Here is a 12,641-nt window from a genome sequence, read left to right as displayed (position 1 = left end):
TTCCAAACTCATGGGCAAGTTTGGTTTTTCTGGGCCACGTGATTCCAAATCAAATTTGATTTCTAGTGACAAGAATCAGAATTACACTAGGCTTCTTGTGATCATGATTCTCATTTAAATGATAAAGCAACTCTCATTTGTAAAGGTAAATGAGAGTTCTTTTCTCACCACTCATTTTCTTTATGTTTGTTTAGCAAATGTCAATAAGATTCATTCTCTTGTTTGCATAAGAGTCCGAATCTCATGACACTCGTCAAGTCTTCAAACATAATTTTTGAAAGGTTGAGCGTAAATTGGTTAAAAGTTGAACTTCTTATTGTAAAATTTTTAATCTATAAATATTCGGCCCTTTCAAGAGGGGGCAGTACACTGGTCCCCTGGCTCCCCTAGTTGGGCAGTTTTGGATCTGCTTCCTTTTTCAAAGTTCGCCAATATAATGGGTAAGATTTTTTTTTTGTTTGAATTTTGTGCAATAAAAAAACTTACCAACTTAAATATATCATGCGCCCACTAAGTGACGCGCAGTGAGGATTTATATGTATTTTACTGTCTATGTCAGCGTAAAACTCTGAGGGCTTACCCTCAACCCCATAAAGTTGCCAAGTTTCGGCTTACTCATGAGATTTGAACCTAGACTGCCTGTCAAACGGTGTAGGCTCCATCCCACTACGACAAACCCCTTGAGTCTTGGTGAGGGTTTATATGTATACACACACAATCAACAAGCGTAAGGTCTGATCAGGCTTGGCTCGCTCGCTTACAGAAACAAGCCTAAACCTATCCTCGAGCTCTGCTCCGGTAATACACATCAACAAGCCTGAACAGAGCTTAACCCTTTAAGCTCGAGTAGCTCGACTCGTTCTGCACCCCTACTTACATATACCTGAATGTGTGCATGCAATCACAACATCACACACAGACAAGGGCACCAACCCAGCAAAGCCCCACACGCAAATCTTTTGACTAGACGCCCCTGTAGGTTGGTTGGATATTCCAAGGTCATAAGCCCAGCGTGTGGTTGGGAACCGTTTGCCATTTCTCCGCACGCTTGGGACTCTGCTCACAAGTTTTGGCACCACCTTCCCTTCTCCTATTAAATTACATGAAAAAGGTGGACTTCTTTGCCTAGGCACCAAATAGAATGAAGTGTCCTTCGGTTCCTTCTGCTACAAGGGGGGGCAGACCCACATTGCCTGCCCAATTCACGGTTCAGGGACGCCTCAGATTGCTGTGCCATGGTAACAGAGCATCGTTTACACTAGATTTGAAGTACCCATCTCAGTATAAGGGTTGGTATTTAAGATTTGGAGGGCACCCACTTCACATCCACAGGGTTAAGACCAGGGGTTGTGAGGTTGGTAGGGTCTGTTCACAGGGAAGCAAGTCTGGCAAGGTTTATGGGGAAGAGTGTGTGATGAGTGATGGGTACAGTGACATTGATGCCATTGATGATGATGATGATGATGGTAGTGGTGGTATTGATGAATTGTCCTGTTTCAGGGGGTTGGTGCTGGATGTTTCATACAGGTAAGTGGTTCTGAATGTGTAGTACCTTTCTTTCTTTGGTTGGTGCTTCTCTTTTCAGTTTTAATGGAGTTTTTGTTTAGTTTGGATGGCTTTCTTCTTGTTGGCTGGTGATTGAGTTTACCTATAGGATTTGCTTAACTCGTTTGTGGCTTATGATCACATCAATTTCTAGTTTTTAGATAGACTGATGTTCTTATGCTAATTAACTATTTTATGTGATCTTCTTTAGTTTCTTATCTTGATCATGTTTTGTGTAACTCTATCCACCGCATGTTTTTACTGTTAAGGATTTTAAATGGTAACAACAGTAGTTTGATGATGTAGTCTCCTAAGATGTCATCTATTGGTTGCATAAAATTCTTTCATTTCTCGTGTCCTCGGAATCTATGCACTGGTCAATCACCTAAAATGCACCATGGTAAGCAAGTGATTAAGTCATAACCAATCATAGAGTTGCTGCTTGTGATGTTATGAGCTATGTGGCTTTTCTTATACTGCTCCTGTTAATATTTTGGGATGCAAATGGTTTGGACTTTGGACTTAGTCTGTCTGGCGTAGGCATTGGAGTAAACAGAAACGGAGTGGTTTACATGACCTATATCCCTTTATCTTTTCACCCTTATAGGATGTGGTTTTACAAGTATTTAAGGGTCTGATGTTACCCCTAAACCAGATCCAACAGTTGAGCTAATTGGATTTGGAAGGTTCTTAGGGACTCCAGGCAAACAGAAATAGATCAGTCAGATTTGGGAATAAACCTGGCGTCCAAATTAATGTTACACCAGGAACACCTCTGTTTAGTTCCTACCAGAATGTTGAATTGAACCGTAGACTACATCTTTATTTCATGTGCTTTTCTTGTACAAATATATATTTTGGTCCATTGCTTCAAATTATGTGATTTACCTTGATATTTCTTTATGAATGCAAGCCCATATTCTGTCCCTCATATGGTATTTCTATAGTAATATCTTTATATCATTAGCTATGTGGTTGAAATTCTTTTATGCGTGGAATCCAGATATTTTTTCCCTTTCTCATTCTTTTTCAGGTTTTCTAAATGATTTCTTCTTGAATGTTATTGCGACAGCAGACAGATTACTTATTCTCTTCATGCAATTTGTTTGATTTTGATCATGCTCAGGCCCATCAATGTTGTATGCTGGAGACGTGCCATTTGTTTGGAATTTACGGAGAAGGTAAGACCAAATCTCCAGTTATTGTAGTTATTTTTTGGTAACTGCATTATGAAAGAATGAATGCATTTACTATTATGTATATCTTCTTATCTACTGATCTTTTGTCTTTGTCACCTTAAACAAAAAACGTAAGATAGTGATCTTGTTTTAACCAGGCTGATGTGTTGGAGTACTATGATCAAACCGTCTCTTCTCCACGTGGTTCTTTTTACATACCAGCTGTTCTAAGAGTAAGCAATCACTCTCATTCAGTGTGCTCTTGTTTGTGGAAAAGTTTGTGTCCACTCTTTTGTGTGCTTTAATTTTGACTTATCACTTATCAGCAGCCTTTGCGTGCTATTTTCAGGTTCCAAATTTACTTCAGGTTGTCAAGAGGAGAAGGATCAGTCAACACCTTAGTCGTAAAAATATATTATTTCGAGATGCTTTCACTTGTCAGTAAGTATCATTAAGAATAATGATTTAGAAAGCTTCATTTTGGATGTATATATTAAGATCATTTAGTTCCTTATCTTACTTCATATTATGCATGGAAATTTTCAAATAGGAACCCATCTTTTGCCGCATATTGAAAATAAACCCATACTTTTCAAAAATGATATTTTAGGACTCATTTTTCTGATAATATAGACAAAGTGAGACCTGATGTTACATGCACATGAAATGTCTTTTTGTAAACTTGCATTGTGAACTATGTCATGATCTTATGTTATTCTACAAGAATGGTAGTTTAGTACGACTCATGGTTAAACTATAACAACCTGAGTTAATGGAACTTAGGTCCCAAATTATCTATTTCTTTAATGGCCTTCAAATATCAATTTTAAGAACATGAATCTGTTTGCTGAATTAAAATAAAAGACTGGTCTGTGTGTGGAACTTATCCATATTATCTTTGTACTAAGTCGATTAAAACAAAAGGGAGAATTTGATTCCTAAATGATGGTATTCTGATGACTTAGAACAAGCACAAAGATATCTTTTGCATCCTGAAATGATCTGATTTTAGGCTCTGTTTGGGAGCCTACCATCAGAGAAGAGTTGGGGAATCCCCAGTGTCAAATCTTGTTTTGAAGAGTGGAAATTTTGGAAAAGATGCACTTGAGAGTGCATTTGCATGTGCCAGTTCCACATTTCAATGCCCATAAAAACTAGGTGGTAATTAGCAACTGCTGCACTGGTTGCCCTTCCGATGCTCCTCAATGACCTTTCCAACAGCCTTTACTGTGTTATTTATTAGCATGCAAGCTGCATCCCGAACCAACTTGAAAACAGAAGTGCACGATCCTCGTCTGAATTGTAAGCGGCTTTCCAAACAACTGTATGGATTTGACAAAGCCATAAAAAACCGTGGATTCCTCACTTGCATCCCTAGCTGCAGGTTTCCAAACAGAGCCTTAATCAGTCATTGGGTTGCTTAGCTGTCTGAAATACAGCTTACAAGGGTTTCTATAATTTAAATGGTACCTAGTGCACTGGGCATCTCTGAGCGCCTGGCAACTACAGTGATCCACAATCTTTGGTTTCTTCTTCCTGCTGACTCATTGCAAAAGTGCAATCATGAGGGAGTTCATTTTATTAAGTTTAGTCTTGATTCCACATGTTCTTTTCTCCAGAACTTTGACTGCATGCATAGCAAAGCCCAATTTCACATTTTTGCAGTTTCTTGTCAGCTCAGTACATTTTTCTTTTTGTAACAAAATGTCTTATAATTTGTTAGAAATAATACAAAATATATCAAAGCACTAGCATCTGTTATGAGATCTGGAAAATGTTGAGATAGTGTCGAGGATTGTAACATCCAACACCAATCTGGATGCTGGGACAACTGATTCACGGAGGAAGCCATAGGTCTGATTTTCATATGACATGCATCAAGACCTCATCTGATGCAAGCATTCTGAGAATGAACATTGGCTTGACGATTCACTTTCTGATCTTTAGTCAATTGTTCATGCGGTTAACAGATAGGCTATGGCTTGGGTAATCACATCTTGTTCTCTTTCTTGTGTTCTTTTGGAGAATTGAATTAACTCTTTGGGACTCATTTAGGGCAGAAGTGGGTTTGATAGATTCAGAAGGACGCGTTGTGCATAGGATGCTATTCATGTATCAGGCTATATTCCCAAGTTGATTCGGAAGGCCCATTATCAATGTGGCTTAAAATGATTTTACCTGTTAATCTGCCATTCTCTACCAAGGTGGATGTCACTCAACAAAGGGGTATTAAGCGTCATCTATCTTGCTTAGGAGTTGTAACACAGAACTTTCTGAAATAGCATACCATAAGATGGCTAACATAATGATAGTATTTGCATGTTTGGAAAAAGATGAATATGTTTTTCTAGGAGTTGTAACACAGAACTTGGTAGTAGAATCAATGTTTTTCTATTTTTTTAGGATGTAGTCTACTCATCTTAATCTGACATGAGTTCTTGCGAGGCTGGCAGATGATTTACTCACCCTAATCTCTTAATAGATTGGTAAAAAGAAAGTACTGCAGAAACAGTTAAATGATTAAACCAAACAAATTCACAGTTTTCATCCTGGACCTAGATGTCATGGGTTAGATTGGACTTAACTACTTGGTGCAGAATCAAGTTTTCTTAGTCTCTTATGGTTTGTTGCATAGTTACCAGAAACTTATTCCTACATGGGAAAACTCACTTCCTCGGCAGCTCGCTTCGGATGCGGGAAACTCTTTGCTTCCCCAAAAGGAGGTGAAGCTTTGGGAAACCCGCTTCTGGAATATGGGAAACTTGATTCCCTTTAGTGGGAAGCTCTCTTCCTCCTCGTTTCCCAAATTGATTCTCTTTCGTCTCCTTAACGTTTCCCTCTCTTGTCACTTCCCACTTGCTTTTCCCTCAATTCCTATGTTTTTTTTATATTAGAAAATGATAATTTCTTTGTAACAATCTTACATATTAGTTTTATACCTATTTATATTTGTGTTTATGTCATTTCTTATTTGTTTTTAGTCGTGCTTCATATTGCTTTCTATGTGTTTCCTTTTCATTTTTCATGTGCTTGTATAATTGCTTCACAACCATATCCCTCTTCCCTCTTCCCTCTTCCCTCTTCATACTACTTTTTAAGACTCGCTTCCCCACTGCCGCTTCATATTTCACTTCTTGTATCCATTTTGTTTCCTGATAACTATGGTTTGTTGTTATTCATTTCACATATGTGGGAGGATGCTCTTCCTGATAAGAACTGCACTCTTAGCGCACTTTGTTTTGTGTGAACTAGTATACCTGGTGTTTCTGCTGGTACAAGAAATGCATTGCGTGCAAATCAGAACCACTTTTATTAGCATGTGAAACAAAAATCTGCAATTCCATGGACCAATCTAGTTGGTTGTCAAGGGTAGTAAGTGCTTCCATGTTTTTGAGCATTCCCTCTGAAATTTGTATGGTCAAGTTTTTTTTATTGTTTATTTTCTCTAAATCATTCTGGCTTCTTTCAATTTCAAATGAGAGGTTAAACTTTTTATGGTGATGGAAAACATAACCTAAGGCAGTGCCACTGTTACCCAGTACTAGGTTGCAAGCAGTATTGAATCCCTAGCAGTGGATACGCTCTATGAAATTATTATATGTTTTACATAGAGGGATTTGATCCTTGCATCTGTATCACTGACTAATTTTGCCTGAATCAACTGTTAGTGAAAGAAAAATTCTGCATACATATATATATATATATATATATATGTATGTATGTATATATATATATATATATGTTGCATCTTTTGTATTAAAGCTTTTATTTGCAGATATTGAGGGGATTTATCTGTCTGTAGGTATTGTTCTTCTCGGGACAATTTGACTATTGATCATGTTTTGCCGATTTCACTTGGTGGGGAATGGAAATGGGAAAATTTGGTGAGCAAATGTATCTTTAATTGTCTACACTAGTTAGCTTTCTTTTTATACTTGTACTGCATTGTTCAGCATGCTATCATCCTGGCTTTTACCCTCATAATTCTGTTGGCTGACAAGCCTAGGCTCCATGGGGACCTGTCTGTGATTCCCCGGTTCCTGCATGAATCAGGCAAGCAATTGTTGCCATATGGATTTAAATTTTGTAAAAAATTCAAAAGACCAGCGGGGACTGCTGTTGCATGTAAAAAGTAGTTCTCATTTAATATAGATGTAGGATAAAGTGGAATAAAAGCGAGAACATGCCATTGTAATACTACATATGGAAGTGAACCATTGCCTGAGGTGATCGAAAAGTGCTAGTGTGAGCACCTATTCAATTTTCTGTGGAATTAACTCAAATGGGATTTGAGCGTGCATGCAAACAAACTTGTGGTTGTGGTGTTGGGGGGTGAAGGAATTAAAATGTGAATGAGATCTCTGATCTCGAGGGTTTGGGTGGCTTTTTCAAACCAACTCTGAAATGCCATTAACAGGTCTGAAGACTCTAGATGTTGAAGTCTATAATTTTTTGACATGAGACTTGCTAACTGCAGGCTACTGCTTGTGCAAAGTGCAACTCTAGGAAAGGGAAGAAAACTATAGACGAAGCGGGCATGAAGCTGATCAAAGTTCCTAAGGTGGGTATTGCAAGTCTCTGTCTTGGGGTTTCTAGAATTGAAGCAAGTGAATTTGATGTGAAATACCGTTCTTCGTAGCATGTTTGAACCTAGACTCTTGATTGAGTCTGCTAGCTTGCACTTGTACAATGTTCAATACTGATTGATAAAAAGCTACTTGCGCCTATGTTTCAGGCACCCAAAGACTTTAATATCCATGCTATACCCCTAACAACTGCAGCCATGAAGGTGCTGAAAATGCGAAGAGGATTTCCAGATGAGTGGCGCGAGTATTTGGGTCAGCCGTCTTCGGTGCCATGACATCAAAACGATAACGGACACCAAAACTAAAATGGTATAAATCATGAAAGTATCCTGTACATCTCAAAGGACTTCCCATTGGTATAATGATCAATGTGCACAGAGAAGCTTGTGATGTGTCTGCTTATTTAGGGCCAGTCTACTTGTGCCTTCTGTCTGATGCATGGCAGTACTCTCTGGTGTACATTCTGTAACTTGTGATTATTGTACTATCAATTACCACTTAAAAGTTCTCGAGAATTGTTGTTTTTATCATTGTCATGTTGTTGGCAAATGAAATCTGTTGTGTGTAGTTTGTGAAATTTTATACCAGACCCAGGCCTGACCCGAGTTCTGAACCCTTAATTTTTCAATGTAAAAATGATAAAAAATATTATTTTATAGAGTATGGTCTGGGTCTGGGTCTGGGTCTGGTTCATGTAGATCTTATCGGATCCGGGTATGGTTTATCTTATAGTAGACCCGAGTTTGGACTGGATACCATACCCAAAAATCTGGTCCAAGTCTGGTTCCACCTGGGTCCGAACCAAACCCGACCCATTGACACCCCTAGTTCAAACCATGTAGACCCATTAAATCCTCTTGCCTGTTTCACCTACTCCTATGACCTGTTCCAGCTCCATTCTTTTCCATTGCATAACTTCACATATTTAAATAAACTTATTAAATCATTCAACCCAATTCACCTAATCCAGTAATATCAGGATTAAACCTATTAAATGCTTTCCATGCACAGCTTCACAGCTCAAGAATCAATAGAAGCCATCACGTGGAGATTTGTTGGCAATTTCACGGTGGGCTAGCTGTCTTCCAGTACTCATAATTAAAACTCTTACTCACTGGCCTTACCCTTCCTCCTAGGTGTCCCTCAGTTAGGGGTGGCAATTTCTGACACGACCCGCCAACCCACCTCTTAGGCGGGTTCGGGTTGGGCTTAAGCCAACCCGTTTAATAAACGGGTTGACCCGTGTAACCCGTTTATTAAACAGGTCGGGTTCGGGTTGGGGGTATGCCAACCCGCCAACCCGGCTGACCCGTTTAATAAACGGGTTAGGCGGGTGGGTCAACCCGCCAACCCGACCCGCCAACCCGTCAACCCGCCTGCCCGACCCGTCAACCCGCCAACCCGACCCGTCAACCCGCCTGCCCGACCCGTCAACCCGCCAACCTGCCTACCTGCCAACCCGATCCGTCAACCCGCCAACCTGACCCGCGAACCTGAAAACCCATTTACCCAACCCATTTATTAAATGGGTTGGCGGGTCGTGTCGGGTTACCCGTTTATTAAACGGGTCGGGTTCGTGTTTGCCACAGCCGACCTGTTTAATAAACGGGTCGGGTTCGGGTTGAGGTATGCTGACACGCCAACCCGACCCGATTGCCACCCCTACCCTCAGTGTCCCTCAGTGGCTCATCGCATTATCCAACAAATGTGTCCGTGACTTCATTGCTCCAAAGATCCAGGAGCATTTTTTAGGAGCAGATAATGTGAAAATCTACAAGCAAGAGAGCTTTCTGTGTTTGATTGCTTGTCCAAGCTGGACAATTTAGACGCTGCTGATTAGGGCTGGTAAACAGCCAAACGAACCAAACAGGGCATGTTTGAGCTTGGCTCGTTTACCAGTGGATTGAGCTCATGGCTCTGCTCGTGTTCATTTTTAGACGAGCCGAACAAGTTGGCTCGTGTAAAAACACTCCATGTTATTGGTGCATGGAATATATATTTTTTATACATTACACTTAATGTATATATTTATATATCACACTTAATAGTTCATATTTTATGTATGTATTTTCATTCATCCTTCTCTTTTTATATATATTTTATACATTATTCTTTATATATATATATATATATATATATATATATATATATATATATATATATATATATGTGGAAATGAAAACCTCCCCAATGGAAAACCCTCTCAAACCTCCTCAATGGACGTTTTATTGGATTTTTGGTGTTTTTTTTCAAAATTCCGACCATGCAAATGTGATTTATATGCTTGTTTTTATAAGAATCCATTCTTGAAGCATTTGATTCCGATGCATGGATAGGTTTTTGTAAGTTTCAAAATTAACGACGTATAATTTTCATAAATTTTTTAGGCTCCAAATAACATTTTTTAATCCAAAATTCATGATCCAAGTGTCGATTTATAGTAAATCAATCATATTGAACACATTTGTATATATATATGAGCTCTCCTCAGCCGAACACCCTATGTTCAGGTTCAACTCATTTAATCTAAACGAGCTGCTTGTGTCTTGGATCACCCGCTATACATACCAATCATGAATGAGTTCACAACGATCTGCTAGGTTCATTTTGTGCTACCTGCGAATTTTTCATAATTATCAAATAAATAAAGATGAACTTTTATGTCTCAATTTGGGTTGAATTAGAATTTAATTGGAATGTTAATTTGTATTTGAATTTCACGTTAATTTGAATCTTAATGTGATTTTGAATTTAAGTTGCAATTTAATTTAGATTTGAATCAAATGTGAATTTGGATTTGAGATTTAATTGAATTTAAATTTGGATGTGAATTGAATTTGAAATTTAATCTAGATTGGAATTCAATTTGGAATTTAATTTAAATTGGATTTTAATTTAATTAAGAAATCTTATTTAAAATTTAGTTGAAATGGAAATTAGAATTTATTTGAATTAACTAAAAAGGTAGGAGTCCATAGGGTTGGGCGCCCCCCTATGTAGGCCCCACCTACTTCTCATATCCAACCTATTTAGATAGTCAACCTACTTAGTTTCTACAATGCTTAGAAAATCCTAATTAGCTAAGATTACCTAAATTGACTAAGAGTCCTACATAGAAAATTTAAAAAAAGATTTTTTTTTGTTAGTTTACAAGTCTCTCTTCCTCACACGTTTTTGGAGAGAGACCACCTAAGAATAATATGAAATATAAAATGTTCATTCCTTATGGAATGAGATTAAGAGCTTATAAAGAGGAACCCTCTCACACGCCCCTTTATATCTCTCTCTTTCTTTCTTTTTCACTCCCTCTTCTCTCTAATTCTCTATTCTTTCTTTTCTACCACATCAACCTCTCCCTTATTCCTTCTTCATTCTCCATCTCACACACTCCTCTTAGGTGTGAACATCAATTGAAGGTTGGTGGTAGAGGTGCATACGTAAAGGAGAAACCATCGGTAGTACGTGCATAGAAGCCAAAATCTAGTGTTTGATCCTATATAGGTGAGTACCCTAGCTATATTTTACTATATTTTGGTATTCAACCTTAGTTCTAGATTTAAGTATGGATTTAGATTGAATGTTTTATGGATTGGTAGTCTTTGTTTGATCATATGAGGTTTTCGGGAGTCGGTTTTTGACGTATTAAGCTGTAGAACTTGATTTTTTGCAAAAATAAAATAAAAAATCTATACAAATAGGTTCAGATATGGGATTGATTTATGTGAATCCAAATTTTGATTCAAGTTCATGGTTTGAAACTATAGATTGAGTCTTTGAACGGGTTTTACATCGATTTCAATGAAACTATGCAAAATGGCACAGTTATGGTATGCGGTTTGAGATTTTAGTTTATACCAAATTTGAATCTTGTATTCTTTTGTATATTTAGCATATTGAAAATGCTTATGCCTTGATTAAATATGGCTTTGGTGGATTAAAAATCTCGTTGGAAGTTTTCATAAACCTAAAATCCTTTTTGAAAATCCTTTTTAAGAAAAACATATTTTCTTATGTAAAAATGTTGGATCATGTGTTTGATTCATGATATGTATAATGTTTCTATGTTTATATCTGTAAATGCATAAATATGATGTGTGATGATTGATGAATAAAAATCGTTGGATGCATATTTTTGGTATTTTTAATAAAAAAACAAAAAGTTATTGATATTTTTCCTTAAAAATTGCATGTTCTCTTTTTTTATGTTGATTAGCCTAAAAGAAAATTTTGGTTCTCCAAAATAATGAACCGATAAATCTTGAAAATTTAGAAAGATGTTTGAGACATATGGAAGCAATTTTAAAAAAGAATTTAATCTCAACTGAGTTCTTGATTGGGAGATACGACCTCTGCAAGTTGACATAGATTTTTTATCCCGATGAAAATTCTTTATAGGCTACACAATTTTATAAAATTTATTGCTCCCAAAATATTCAAGATTTATGATTAAAATTTTTATGTGTATTAGTTTGCATATTGAAGAACACATGATAAAAATCTTGCCACAGATGCTTTACGGTTTGGAAATTAAAAATCATGCAATATCGTTTCAAAACCTATAATTTCTAGAAAGTAGTTTATCAAAAAGCAAAAATGACTTATTTTATAATTTTAATTCTCAATTGAAAATGAGTTTTCACTAGGGTATTGTTTAGCTTGAGTCAAATATGCCAAGTTACTCTCAATATGAATATCAAATTTTATTTCATTCTGAGTAATGCATGGGATGTTTCTTTAGAAATGTTGAACCGAAAATGACTGTAATGTGAACATAAAACATGTTTAGTTAAAGATTTATTATTCACTAGTTTGGAATGAGTTTAGACCTAACACGTATGTGCATCTATAGTAAAAATCTTATATTTAAATTCATTGTATAAAGGTTATGGAAAATTTATACTAACTGATAAATTTTGTTTATACAGTTCTAAATTTGGAACTTATGTTTGCATGAATGTCATGGGTCCAAAAGTATATCAGTTGAACATGACTTGGTTACAAAATTGAACTAGATGGACACACGACCTATTAGTGTACAGTGTGTGGGCCTAATAAGGTTATATGGGTGTGCCATCACTTGTTAGAATATTTTGATTTATTATGTTGTAATTTTGATTACAATGTTAAATTAGACTGCATAATATGTTAATATACTGGCATGATGTAATGATATGCAATATGATGATATACTTATATTCAACACGACATGATATATGTGAAACATGATAATATGCTTATGTGCACATAATACATGGTTGAATGAATGTTGTAATGCATACACGGTGTGACTTACGTGTTGATGTTATGTTTAGTGCATAAGAAATTATTGTTT

At 36.9% G+C, this 12,641-nt stretch overlaps 1 protein-coding gene across 2 annotated transcripts; it reads left to right on the top strand.

The window, feature by feature from the left end:
* Nucleotides 1-1,072: 1,072 nt before the first annotated feature.
* On the top strand, nucleotides 1,073-7,839 carry LOC149829340 (uncharacterized). Of its 2 annotated transcripts, none has more exons than XM_090018050.1 (7): nucleotides 1,073-1,527; nucleotides 2,672-2,726; nucleotides 2,882-2,956; nucleotides 3,073-3,164; nucleotides 6,526-6,607; nucleotides 7,201-7,284; nucleotides 7,459-7,839. In XM_090018050.1, exons 1-7 carry the CDS (start codon nucleotides 1,142-1,144, stop codon nucleotides 7,582-7,584), a joined length of 900 nt encoding a protein of 299 aa, XP_089874176.1. In that variant the 5' UTR covers nucleotides 1,073-1,141; the 3' UTR covers nucleotides 7,585-7,839. The 2 variants fall into 2 exon arrangements, with proteins under 2 accessions (XP_089874176.1, XP_089874175.1); XM_090018049.1 differs by having other exon boundaries at nucleotides 1,117-1,527; nucleotides 2,621-2,726.
* Nucleotides 7,840-12,641: the final 4,802 nt, after the last annotated feature.

The sequence above is a fragment of the Nuphar pumila genome, chromosome 9 (genome assembly GCF_984573655.1).
Source record: "Nuphar pumila chromosome 9, dmNupPumi1.hap1.1, whole genome shotgun sequence".
NCBI classification, from domain to species: domain Eukaryota; kingdom Viridiplantae; phylum Streptophyta; class Magnoliopsida; order Nymphaeales; family Nymphaeaceae; genus Nuphar; species Nuphar pumila.
Note: the sequence above shows the minus strand (reverse complement) of the source record. Positions and strands in the feature narration are given on the sequence as shown.